At 56.2% G+C, this 13,603-nt stretch overlaps 1 protein-coding gene across 8 annotated transcripts in view; it reads right to left on the bottom strand.

Moving 5' to 3' along the window:
- The window catches only part of DIP2C (disco interacting protein 2 homolog C), a 371,728-nt gene continuing 358,785 nt past the window's right edge, over positions 661–13,603 (bottom strand). For 7 of the 8 annotated variants that reach the window (XM_021065075.1, XM_021065074.1, XM_021065077.1 and 4 more), the window contains 5 exons: positions 9,336–9,393; positions 8,251–8,325; positions 6,281–6,455; positions 4,933–5,056; positions 661–3,308 (listed from right to left, as the gene is read on the bottom strand). In XM_021065075.1, coding sequence (XP_020920734.1) covers positions 3,056–3,308; positions 4,933–5,056; positions 6,281–6,455; positions 8,251–8,325; positions 9,336–9,393 — 685 coding nt within the window. In that variant the 3' untranslated portion in view covers positions 661–3,055. The remainder of the gene's footprint in view (positions 3,309–4,932; positions 5,057–6,280; positions 6,456–8,250; positions 8,326–9,335; positions 9,394–13,603) is intronic. The other variant, XM_021065079.1, reaches the window with a different exon arrangement.

The following is a 13,603-nucleotide window of genomic DNA, read 5'->3' as shown; positions in this document are numbered from 1 at the left end:
GCTCTGGGTGGGCCGTGTTCCACGCCGCCCAAGCACTCAGTCCCGCCAGCCGCCCGCTTTCACCCCAGTGAGTGTGGGACCGTAGCCAGGGCGTCAGGGACAACAACTCCCTGACACCGAGGCACTCAGGTCAGGCCTGGTGATCCGTGTGCGGAATTTGAATTTTACTGATTTTCACGTGTACAAAAATTACTTTTATAACCACGAGCTGGAGGTCAGTGAACCCGTACTGCCTTCCAAACAGTGCAGCCAAGACAAAAGAAAGCCAGCTGGGGCTGGGGAGTCAGCGAGCCCTTCACCCTGACATAAAGGCTTCTGGCCAAGGAGCAACAAAGGGTAGGTGCACACAGGACTCACACTCCTTGTCCCTAAAAGTTACCAATAATCTGTACACTTGGAGCAAAATGTGAACAAATATATTTAGATATATTTAAAAGAATTAAAAAAAAAAACATTTCACAAAACATTTGTTGCCATAGGAATTTTCAGCAAGAAATGCCCACATCAAAATTTAAACATTGTTCAAAGTATGATTATCTGTACTGATAAGTAAAGCGACAAATTACGTAAACAGAGTCGGATACACTCCTGGTAGGAGCCGCTTCCTTCCTGGGACAGAAGCTCCCCCACTTCTCCAGGGGACCAATTAAGAAACGGCTATTTTCAGAGCAACAAAAATAAAAGCTTTTATTTGTTCATTTGAATATAAAACAGGCGTTATCACAGATGTACAAAGCTTACTGGTGGTTTAACATACGAGAAGGTTGCCGTCCTTTGCACATAAAAATTTTGTTTGAAACCGTGATTGGCTGAGCACATGAATTTCTCTAACCAGTCACCGACTCTATGAATAACGCTGTAGCATCGACTGGCAACAGGGACTGTCTCCCTGGGTAAAGTGTCAAGCAGGATTAAATAGATAATAATAAACAAGCACCATGAGGAAGCCGCCCTGTCTGGTTGGTCTGAGCCTCAGTGATCACTGCCTACCCTCCTTTGTGCAAGCTGACCACACGTTCTGTCTGACTCCAAAAGCACAAGGTCACAAGACAGACACTGGTTACATCCTAACACATCCAGTTTCTAGTACAGAAGGATCCTCCTTTATTGCTAAACGGGTGGTACCTACTGTCTCTTTTCCTTTTCCTTGCATCACAGAACCTGGATCCCAACCCGGAGCCCCCTGGACCTCGATGCTGACACAGGACGTCCCCGAGGCCTCGCAATGGCACCAACAACCTCACGCCACCTCGGTGGGCCTCCGGATCACCTGCAGTTGTGAGTCTGACCCGAAACCTTAACCCCCCCTTACAGAAGGTGGGCGTGGGACAGTGTCTTTCCTGTGAGTGGTGGGGACCCCCCGGGAAGCAGAAGACCGCAGCAACGTGTATCTGAAGCGTGTAGAGGAAGAGTCATACACAGCAGTGAAGTCAAACAATATTTTAAAAATCAATGACTTGTGAGATGAAGAACGTACCCCACATGCAGACAACTTAAAAAAATACACCCCTTCAGACTGTACCAGCAATTAGCCTTGGATCTCCGAAGTCACACAAACTCTCTCGATGCGAAGGCCTCACTGCCAGCCCGGAGCAACGGCAGACAAGGCCACCTCACAGGAAGGTCTGTCTCTCCAGCAACCATCTCCGTCGTGCAGACCTAGCCTCAGGACCCCGCAGGGCCACACCGGGGCCAGTGCAACGTGAATCTCGCGTGGACAAGGTAATACCTCTTCTAGGCTGGACACAGACGGGCTGACGTGACCCAGGAGTGTGCGAGGAGCTCTGAAAATCGGAAGGCGTGTGAGGCGGCGGCGGGGGCGGCGGCGGCGGCGCAGCAGCAGCAGCAGCAAGAGGCGGAAATCGGAGGTGTGTCGCGGCAGGAGGCCGGGGACAGTATCCGGGGCTTCCCGCTCCAGCCGGGGCTCTGTCGTCCGGGAGGCCACCTCCTGCTGAGGGTCTTCCGTGAAAGCCGTCCGAGGGAGTTGACACGACCTGCTGCAAACGACCAGAGAACAACACGCCTTTCCACACCGGGGACAGAGAAGGTGACGCGAACAAAAACGATGAAAACACTGCAAGGACTTCTTCGGCCACCTGCCCCCCAGGCCTGGCTGCGCGGTGGCCCCGAGCAGAGGGAAGCGTGCACACTGAGCCCCGATCCACCACCTCCGAGAGGCGCCAACCTCGCTCGCCGGTCTCCGGTTCTGGAAGAAGCGATCAGACAGACGGGGCTGCTGGCGATCCGGGCGCTCGCGTCAGCAAAGAGGGCGAGAGTCTCTTATGTGCAGTGCAGTGGAGGGGACATGCAAGTGACAGGGTCTGCGTTTTCGACTTTAAAATCTCCTTTGTTCTTAGTGAATTTCTATGTCATATATATATATAGTTGTTGTGATGCTATCCACGCAAGATAATACAACACTTTTATATTAGCAAACATTACAAGACTTTAATATTCTTGAATGTTTTCTCTGTTATACTTCTAAAGAGATCAAAATAAATTAAACGTTTTGTACATAATTACATATGAAGTTAACTTATTTTATCTTTTTAGTTTAGTACAAAGATATTTGCAAGGTAATTGCCGAAATACACCTTATTTATAATTTCTTCTCGTTCTATGCTAACTTCAAAGGCCGTGTATGAGCCTGTTTCTTCAGCACACTCTGACAGAGAAAGCTGCTAAAATCTAACTGGAAGGTTTTCTCGTACCTCAGCAAACGTCCCTAAAAGGATGAGATCTAGCAATGGCTTAAATCAGTAGCAGGTCCATGTCATTAGGACTTCATGACACATTAAAACAGAGAAAACAATTCTTTGTCACACTACATAAACTGCTTAAAAGAACCCACCTGGAGGGCAGATATTTCTTTTAATCGCTATTTTGGCTTAACAAAATACCACATGTACGAAGAAAGCACTTATTATCCAATAATTCAAAAAAAAGAAAGAAAAGGAAGTTTTCGAAATGGGCTTTTCCGACAAACTGAAGGCAGGCACGCAAAGTCCTTCTGAGCACACGTCGCATCTCTGGGCCGCCCGAGCCGCCCGCGGGCCTACATGTTGTAGGCCACGTAGATGGGGTCCAGCTGGTCGGCCAGGAAGCCGTCGCGCAGGTGCATGCGCTGCTTCTCGCCCCGGGAGTTGATGGGGATGACGCCGATGTCCACCACCACCACCACGCCCACCACCAGGTAGTGCTCCTCCAGCACCACGTTGGTGACCAGGGGCACCAGGTCCAGGGCTTCCTGCTCGGACCCGTCCAGCTCCACCACCACCACCAGCAGGTTGGTCCAGGTGAACACGGCGCTGGAAGAGAGGCGTCGCTGAAGGGCGGGGCTTGTCCGCGGGGCTCCTCGCGGCCCCCACGGCCCCGCTGCCTGCTCTGCGAGGCGCTCCTCCCCCACCCGGGGGACCTGCAGGGGCCCCCCCAGCTGCTCGCCCAGCACCCCCCCGCCCCCGTCCTGGGAACTGCCCAGGCCCCTACGGGCGGAATCCGTCCAGCCCCTGGGCTTAGGCCGGCCTGCAGCCTGGTCGCTGGGGCACCAAGGGCGCTGGCGCTGTCCTGACGTGTCTCTGCCACCAGGGCCATGACAGATGTGTGGAGAGGAGCTGCCAGCCCCTGGCCCACTGCCCCTGTGCTCCAGCCATGCCGGGGTCAGGTCACCGGGCGGTAAGCTGCAGACACGGGCCGGCCAACGTCCTGAGTTTAGGACGAGGACAGCACAGGACACCTCACCCGTGGGGTGGTCCTGGAGCGGGGGAGGCTGCCAGGGGATGCTGTCCGCCCGTCTGTGGGAGCCTCCAGCGCTTCTCCTGACCCTGTGGCCGTCTCGCCAAGACCCTTGACCCTCATCGCCCCCGCTGGGGAGCCTCGTGGAGGCCGGGCCGCTGGCATGTGCTTTCTCTCACAGACACAGAGAAGGTTCCAGCTCCGCTGTGAGGCGGGGGTGTTGGGGGAAATTCACTATCGTTTCCTAACAGTGAGAAGACGCATGTTTTGCTCAGCACAGCCAGTGCGCACACGGAGACGGGCTTCCTGCAGGGTTTGGCTCTGGGACGAGCGGTGCCCCTGAGGGAACACGGAACTGCTGCCGCCATCCCAGGCCAGGCCCCTGGGTGCCCACGCGGGAGCTCTCCGGGCACCGCGGCACTGGAGGGCAGGACGGGGCTGGCCAGGCTCTGGGGGACAGTCACACCTTCTCCCTCTGCACCAAGGACCTGGCGGGGGCGCCCGGGCAGCCAGAGGTGAGGAGGAGGGAAGGTAAGAGAGCAGAAGCCCAGGGAACAAGCCGGGGCCTCCCTGTCCTCCTGGGGCCATGAAGCAGAGGCAAAGGGAGCCCTCACAGCATCGAAGGCCAAGGCCCCTGCCCTGAGGGCAGCTGGGACGGGGGACTGGTCACCACAGCCCAGAGACACCGTGAACCTGGCCCCGCATGGAGCCTCAGGCCTTCCCACGGGCGCACTGGGTTCCCACCTCCACTCAGACAGGCCCAGGCACCTGCGCAGTCCCTTCCCTCCATTGCTCTTTTTTTTTTCTTTTTTTTTTTTTTGACTTATTGCCTTTTCTAGGGCCGCTCCTGCGGCACATGGAGGTTCCCAGGCTAGGGGTCTAATCGGAGCTGTAGCCACCGGCCTACACCACAGCCACAGCAAGGCGGGATCCAAACCGCGTCTGCACCTACACCACAGCTCACAGCAACGCCGGATCCTTAACCCACTGAGCCAGGACAGGGATCAAACCCGCAACCTCATGGTTCCCAGTTGGATTCGTTAACCACTGCGCCACGACGGGAACTCCCGTCACACTTTCTTAGCAGAAAACCCATCAGTGCCAACGGGGCCTCCGGGCAGCCCCGCCCAGCCGAGTGGCCGCCACGCTCAGGACAGCCCGGCTCTGCGCCCCCCGCCCCGGGCGCCCGGCCGTCCTCACCACTCCGTGACGCTCTTGTGTGCTCTGATGACCGAGGTCTCGATGTCTATTGGGTGGTACCTCATGCCTCGCAGCTCCATGGCCTCGTCCAGGGCCCCCACCACGTAGAGGGCGTCGTGGCGCTCTGTACGGAACGGAAACCGCGTGAGCTTCACGGCAAGCCACTTAAAAATAAAACAGCTTAGTGCTACCCCTGCAGGTGAAAGAGATGCAGAGTCAGGCTGGCTGAGCTAAGGGTGCCCTCGCCTCTCCACCAGGAACCTCTGCAGCCTGAGGCGCGGGGGGCGGGGGCAGCGAAGGTGCTGCCTCTGCTGTGCTGGCTGCACCGGCGTCCCCCTGCCCCCCAGCCCTCAGCCATCGCAGGGGTCTCGTGCTTCGCGACCGCCTGTCCAAGCGGGAAAAGACCTCGGAGCACAGGAGAAGGCGCGCGGAGACACAGCTCCTTAGCCCACGTAAGTGAAGTTCACGCCCCGCGGTAGGGTAGCCCTGGGCTGTGCCAACTGCAGTCCGCCCCCTTCCCTCACAACCAAGACGTCTTTGGTCTTCAGGGCAGGATCGGGGTGAGGCTGAGAGAGACGACTGACGTCAAATGCCGGAAACGAGACCCTTTCCCGGTTAAGTCAGAGGAGATGGAGCAGTCACGTGCTGGTCTGACCGTGGCTGCCGTGCGGGCCCCCCCGCCCCCCAGCTCTGCCGGCCGGCACCTGCCCCGCCTCCCGGGAGGTCTGAGTATCGCCAACCCTGGTTCTTCCAGGATCTCGAGACGGCACCCCAGAGAAAACAGTCCACGAGTTTCCCAAACTGAAAATGCAAGGCCAGAATATGTTTGTATTTTCTCCCTGAATCCATGCTGGTTTGGCCAGGTTAGCGCAGCTCCGCCAGGCGGTGGGTGAGGGCACCTGGCAGACTTTTAGACACTCATCTCCCGGGGTCTGGCAGGATGTCACCCAGACACCTCAGGCCCCATCCCTGCGAAATACCCCAAATCCTGCCCCTGCAGGAGGCTTCCAGAATCAGTCAAGACTTGAGGAGAAGGCAGGTTCTGCGTAACAGCCCGCCAGGCGCCAGTCCCTCTGAGCTGCTGCTCCCCTCGGGCGCCAGCCTGCTGAGGGCCAGGGCAGAGGCAGCGGGACTAGCACCGCACCCACCCCACCCCCACCCCCAGTTTCAAATGCGCTCCTGGCTCCGGGCACGGGCCCGGGCCGTGCTCACCCTGAGCTGGCTCCCTCCCTCTCGGCTGTCTCCAGGCAGGCCCACAGCAAGCCCGCGGGCACACATCCTCCCGGGCCTGGGGCCGCACACCCCAGACAGTGTCCAGGGTCTGGGGACCTGGCGCCTGGGCTCTCACCTCCATTTGCGTCAGTGAGTTCAGTTCTCCGCAGGAACCCCAAGTAGCCCGTCCGAGCCCAGACTGTCTGTGTGTCTCCAAAACTTAATCTCGAGCTGAAGTGATCCGACTGGAGGGACTCATCTCCGTAAATGGTGAAATAACCGCTGGCGTTGTGGGCGCTGTGAACCCAGATCTGTTAGGAAGCAAAACACACCTGGACAGGTGAACTGGAGACATCTCCAGAGCAGAAGCAGTTTCCATTTCAACAGATTCTACTCCACATGGTCGAAACTGCCCTTGGGCTGCAAAAGCAAGACGGTTCAGGCTTCTGGGGAGACGCAGATGCTGCCAAGTTTACTGAAACAAAGGCAGGACAGCAAGCTCATGGCTGAGCAAAAACAAAAGCCTTTGCCTAATGAAAATTCTAATAATTAGGTGGATTGAGGGCTTTTAAAACAAACACACCAAATGAACAGAGCTGTATGAGTTTCCTTATATTTATTTAAATATACTGGTTGTTTCTAAAAGGGGATCTGGAAAACAATAAAAAGTTTTCTGATTTATTTTCCCTTTTCACTTAGTTTGCATACTTTTGGGAATATACTATAATAATACAAAGCAAAACAAACTCTAGGAGAGAAAGTCATTATAACATCAACAAATGGGGAACAAAGATGCCTGATGTGGTACCTGGGAAAACGGGGAGAGAGGCCTATGGAGCAGCCCTGGGCCTGTGAGTGGGCTGAGCTGGCCTGGACCAGGCAGAGGCGCCACCACGTGCAAAAACCTGAGACCCAGAGGGCTCGGGGTCTAGACCACACCTGCTGCGGAGCCGACAGAGGAGGAGAGCACGGGGTCTCACACGATAACACAGCTCTCAGGTCGGAGTCAGACCCCCCCACCCCCCAACAAGTTCTCCCAGGAGCCGGAGGCGGCAGGCGCCACATCCCCAGTTTTTTCCTACGGATGTATTTAAAGGAAATTCCTTTTTTTTTTTTTTTTTTTTTTTTTGTCTTTTTAGGGCTGCACCTAGGGCACATGGAGGCTCCCACGCTGGGGGTCCAATCAGAGTTGTAGCGCCGGCCTACACCACAGCCACGGCAACGTGAGATCCGAGCCGCATCGGCAACACCTTCCTTAACCCACCGAGCCAGGCCAGGGATCAAACCTACAACCTCACAGATGTCAGCTGGGTTCATTAACTGCTGAGCCACGAGGGGAGCTCCCTAGGGAAGCCCTAAATTACGAGTGTAGAGAATTCTATCACTCTGCTTCACACAGTGTGGAGGAGGGGCCAAAACAGCCCAAGAAGGAAGAGGGTTGAGACTCTTGTCCTCACCACTTTTCACACCTTCCAGGGGCCACACCAGGAGGCGGTGGGGCTGGCGTTCCAGGCACGCGACAGCCACAGCAGCATTCTGTGTGCGGTTGGAATAGGTCTGAGTGAGGGGCAAGCGGACCACACAGCGGGCGGCAAGGCAAGAAGGTCCCTGTGGCCAGGAGGGCCCACTGATCGTCCTCGGGGCAGAAAACGGAGGAAGGCAGATGGGAGGAGTGAATCCCGCGAGGACCGGGGAGGGCGGAGGCTGACACCCCTGGCGGCGAGCAGGGTCGGGCCGCAGGAGCCACAGCTGCCCTGGGCAGGGCGGGGTGGGGCAGGGTGGCGGAGGAGCAGGTGACTTCCTGACCAACCACTGCTGCGCCCCAACCCTCCTGCTACTGCTCCAGCTGCGGCTACGACTCTGGGTTTCCCTCCACTCGCCTGTGCGTTCCGTCCTGTTCCTGTCAAGGCTGCGTCGCCAGAAGGCAGGCACGTGGGAAATGACCAGGAGCTGAGAGGAAGGCAGGCGACGGGGCCACACACATTCTGCTTTCACTTTCTCACACCTGGCGGGGGATCTCTCATAGTCCCTTAAGGAAACCCCACCCCGGAACCCTGAACGTCCCTGCACACCCCGCGCCCCAGGCGTGAGTCGCCTGGAACTCACCTCACCCAGGTGCGAGTCTCCCAAGGGTCCTTTCGTTTCTGGGTTGGCGATTATGATCCGAACCCCCGGAAGGATCTGTGTGAACAAGAGCAGTCTCGTCAGTGGACAGACAGGCAGGTGCTCCCCTATCAGCCTCGCTCTCGCCTGCCGGGTCTCCTGTCTGAAAGGGTTTAGAAAGCGGACGGCTTGCAATCAAAATCACACACCTCAGCATGATGTGCTCACAGCAGACACTTAGGTTTAACTGTAACTATCACCATGACAGAGCCTGTGTTCACGCGATCCTGACGTTGAGAACCCGAGCCAAACGTGATAAATGACACGACGTAGCAAGCCCCGCGCTGGCCCCACTCCTCCTGCGGGCAGGCGCCGGCTCTGGCGCCGGGCCCACACAGGGCATCTCCTTAGACGTGCCCTCGATTCCTCCACCGAGAGCACACGAGGAAGCACGAGCTGAGTCTGGAGCTCAGAGCGCGATCCACCGCGGCTCGGCTCGCTGGGGCCCCTTGGCGGGGCCCCTGACGGGATGCCTCGGCCCCCTCGGGCGGACGGGCTGCGCCCCGCGGGGAGGGCAGGGAGCACCCACCTGACGGCCCGCGCGGGGTCACGGGGACACCGACCGTGCGGGTGCTTGCAGAATCACGGCCAGTAGGGAAGGGATCTGACTTGCACGCCAGTCCTGTGAACAACCAACCCGCGTGCCAGGAACGAGGGGTCTGCCACGGCCGAAGCAAGCAACGCGCCGGCTTCCCGCCGGCCCAGGGCTGTCAGAGCTTCCGAGGCAGCCGGAGCGGAAAAAGCCGCTTTAGACCCTGAGGTGCCCTTGGGAAAGGAGGCCGGGCAGCGCAGAACGAGGCCGAGGGTCCCGGGTCCCCTGGCGGTTTCTTTTACACGCAGGAAAAAGCCCAGCTAATTCACTGAAGACACTGCCCTTCTGAATTTCTGGGCTCGGGGCCCAAACCAGCCCTGCCACATAACAGCCAAGGAGCTTTTGGAGAAACAGTCCACCCTGGGTTACACGCTGCACGCCCACCCCCGGAGACTCGTGCTGCTCCGAAAGGGCGTCGCTTTCCTTCAGCGCCTACCTTTCCTGATTCCATCAGGGGCAGGCTGTGAGGCGATCCTCTTTCTACCAGACGGACTCTGCAGAGACAAAGGGAAGGGGTCACTGCTTTCCGCCCGGAGGGTCCCTTCCTCCATGCTCAGCACTCGGTCAATGCCTGGCAGTCTGATGAGGACGCGGGTTCTGCCGTGGGCATCCTCTAAGGCAAGACGATCTAGAAATCAGAGCAAAGGCGGCGCCAGCAGGGCGCAGGTGCACTCTGGCAGGAAGTGATGTTCCACGGTTTCAGTGGTGAGGGGTCAGGGCAGCACTTGCAGAAAAAGGGAAGCCTAAGAGGTCAGAGCTCTCCTGACAGAGCTGCTGCCACCCGGTCCTGGAGCACTCACAGCCCGGCTGCTGGAGACCACGGCCAGGGCCTCAGATGCGACAGGACAGAATCTGCCTCCTACACTGGAGCCCAGGAAGGAGCGGGCTGGCCAGTTCAGGCAGCAAAAGCTCCTCTCAGAAAAGAAGCCCTTGGGAGTTCCCGTGTGGCTCGGCGCATCAAGGACCTGGCATTTCATTGCCACGGCTCGGGTTACTGTTGTGGCGCAGGCTTGATCCCTGTCTCAGGAACTTCCGCACACTGTGGGCGTGGCCAAAAAAAGAAAAGCTCTTTTAACTTAAAAACTATGCTCTGGTGATTTTCTCTGGAGAGCAGTGGTGCCAGTCCCTCCCAGCCGTGTCACTCTATTTTTGGTCCCCAGGACGGCTTTGCATCTCTGCCACATTACTCTGAGACTGTGATGCTGGTCACTCATCTACAGGCAATTTTTACTGCGAGGAAACGGTGTGAGGGCGAACCTGCTGGAACGTTTGACAGGACAGCCAGGAGGGCGCCGGCCGGGGGTGGACTGGAGGGCGCAGGGGGTTGGCACGCTCACCACCGTGACCCACTCCGTGTCAGCACAGATGTGCCCAAAACTCATCAGGGAAGGACCCTGAGAGTCACGGCTTGGTGGGGCTCCTCTGCAGCCTCTGCTCGGGTCACCCAGAGAGGGTCCGGGGCAGTGTCAGCAAGACAAGGTGCCGACAGAGGGGGGCTGGTGGGACTGCAGGGTGGGCAGGGTCCTGGGGGGCAGGCCTCGGATCCAGGGCTCCCTGCAAAAGCTCCGAGCACTCAGCAGCTGAAAAGCTTTCACTTTTAGGGAAAGGCCGTCTTGCAGCCATGTGGGCTTTGGTGTGGGGTCTCGTGCTGCTGCAGACAGAAGTGGCTGAGGAGATCCTTGGAGGTGGAAGGACTCGTGGAGCAACGCGGGAGCATTTCATGCCCACTGGGCCGATGCTGTGGGAAGGCCCTGATGCTGACAGCAGGAGATGGGGCTATCCAAGAAAACCAGCGCCTCTCACACTACTTAAAGCCTCGGAACACAGCACCCCCTCTGGCTGCATTTGGCTTTACTGCCCTCCGCAGATGCTGCGTTTTTTCAAATTGACGGTGTGCAGCAACCCTGCCTCAAGCGAGACTATTGCGGCCATTTTCCCAACAGCATTTGGTCACTTCACGTCTCTGTCACATTTTGGTAGTGATTCTTGCAACGCTTCCAGTTTTTCGTAACTCCTACATGCACGTGTTATGGTGATCTCTTGGCAGTGACCTCTGAAGTCACTATTGTAACTGTCTTGGGTGCCACGAAGCTGCCCATGTAGGATGATGAGCTCGATCGGCAGGTGCTGTGTGCGGACCGCTCCACGGACTGGCCGTTGCTCCTCCTCTTCCTGCCCCTGAGACACAACGGTACTGAAATTAAGCCGGTTGATGACCCTGCAGTCACCTTCGTGTTCAAGTGACATTCTTCTCAAGTAAAGGTCACACATTTCTCACTTTACATAAAAAGCTGGAAATGACTAAGCTTGCTAGGGAAGGCATGTGGAAAGCCGAGATAAGCTGAAAGCTAGGTCTGTGGCACCAGAGAGTTAGCCAAGTTGTAGATGCTAAGGAAAAGTTCTCGAAGGAAATTAAAAGTGAACACGCAAATGAGGAGGAAGCAACACGCTTTACTGCTGATATGGAGAATGTTTTACTGTCTGCTTAGAAGATCAAAGCAACCACAACAACTCCCTTAAGCGAAAAGCTAATCCCGAGTAAGGCCCTATGTGTCCAGTCTGCGAAGGCTGAGAGGGGAGGAAGCTGCAGAAGCAGCTCTGAGGCTGGCAGAGGTTGGTTCATGAGGTTTAAGGAAGAAGCTGTTTCCGTAACATGAACGTGCCAAGCGAAGCAGTAAGTGCTGCTGCAGAAGCGGCCACGAGGCATCTAGAAGATCTAGCGACGGTCGTCCCTGAAGGTGGCTACACTGAACGACACACTTTCAACGCAGATGGAAGGGCTTCCCTAGAAGAAATGTCATCTAGGACTTTTACAGCCGGTGAGGAGAAGTCAATGCCTGGCTTGGGAGGGCAGGCTGACTCTCTTGCTAGGGGCTCATGCAACCAAGGCCAATGCTCGTTTCCCATTCCGGCAACCCCAGGGCCCAGAAGGACCCTCAAGCCGCGCTGCCTGTGCCCGATGACTGGGGCCACGAAGCCCGGATGACGGCATATCTGTGTACAAAATGGTTTACGGAGTATGTTCCACCTGCTGTTGAGACCTGGTGCTCGGAAAAAACGATTCCTTTCAAAATACTACTGCTCCCTGACAAGGCACCCGGTCTTCCAAGAGCTCGCTGGAGAAGAACAAGGAGATGAAAGTTGCCTCCATGCCTGCGAGCCCAGTATCTGTTCTACAGTCCATGGATCAGGGAGTAAACTGGATTTTCGATCGTTATTTAAAAAAGCATCTCATAGGGCTATATAGCTGCTATGGACAGTTAATTCCTCTGACGGACGTGGGCAAAGACAACTGACAGCTTTCTGGAAAGGATTTACCATTCTAGATGCCATTAGGAACATTTGTGATTCACAGGAAGAGGTCAACATATCAACACTAACAGGAGTTTGGAAGAAGTGGATCCCAACCCTCACGGATGACTTCGAGGGGTTCCAGACTTCCATGGAGGAAGCAACTGCCGATGTCACGGAAACACAGCAGAAGTAGGAGGAGACGCGAAGCCTGAAGATGGGACGAAATGGTTCCAACCTCATGATACAACTTGAACAGACGAGCAACGAAAGGGTTCCTGAGATGGGAGCTACTCCCAGGGCGGACGCTGGGCAGACCGCTGGAATGACAAGGAAGGGTTAGAGCAACCGCACACCAGCTTGGTGCATAAAACAGCGGCAAGACTGGAAAGGACGGGCTCAAATTTTGACAGAAGTTCTGCTGTGGGTGAAATACTATCGAACAGGCTTGTGGGCTGCAGAAAAACCACTCATGAAAAGAAGAGTCCATTAATGTGGCAAACGTCACCGGTGCCTCATTTTAAGAAATTTGCCGTGGCTACCGCGGCCCATGACAGCTGCTCCCCTGCTCAGCCAGCAGCCGTTCGGGTCAAGGCGAGACCGTCCACCGCAAAACAAGTCACTACGTCACCTGAAGGCTCAGATGATGGCTGGAATTGTTTAGCAACAAAATATTTTAAAATGAAAGTAAGTGCTTTCTGTTTTTTCACAATTAATCAACTCTAGGTTAGTGATACTGGGAAACCGAAAAATTAGTGTGATTTGCTTATTATGATATTTGCTTTTTACTGGAGTGGTCTGGAACCAAACTCACAGTATCTCTGAGGTGCGCCTTTTTGCCAACTGGCTTAATTATGCCATCCTTCAAAAATAAATTACTGGCCGCATTAAGACAGAAATAAACGGACTAAAACTCTTCCAGGACCCAGGCAGCATTATGCTACGGAGGGTGGGAGAGCCTTAAGAATACAGTTAGAAAACACCCTCGAACGTCCACACCGCACCTGCAGCAGGTTTAGGCGTGATGCTCGCAGGAACTACCAACGCTGGAGGACGGCTTTTCCTAGCCCGCTGGGTCAGGAGGCCCCGCCCGCTGCATCGAACTAAAAGCAGGTGGGTGCGAGCACGCAAGTGAACTGAAGAAGAAGCCTGTGCTCAGGGACCGGCTGGCTGACTGTGGAGTCTTGATATTGGCAATTGGCTGCAGATGCAGAAGCAATAGAGCAAGAGGCCAGATAGGCAGGGAAGGCTGCATGGGCAGGGGCAGAGCTGAGGGAAGAGGGCACAAATGCAAAAGGAAGGGGCCGAGGTGGGCTGTTGCTACGGAGATGGGGGCAGCAGGCCACTGAGTGCCCGGGAGCCCTGCAAAGGCCAGATACTCATGCCAGGGAGCAAAAACCTTTGCCAAAAATG

This window comes from Sus scrofa, chromosome 10, assembly GCF_000003025.6.
Source record: "Sus scrofa isolate TJ Tabasco breed Duroc chromosome 10, Sscrofa11.1, whole genome shotgun sequence".
NCBI classification, from domain to species: domain Eukaryota; kingdom Metazoa; phylum Chordata; class Mammalia; order Artiodactyla; family Suidae; genus Sus; species Sus scrofa.
This window is presented reverse-complemented; position numbering and strand designations above follow the sequence as displayed.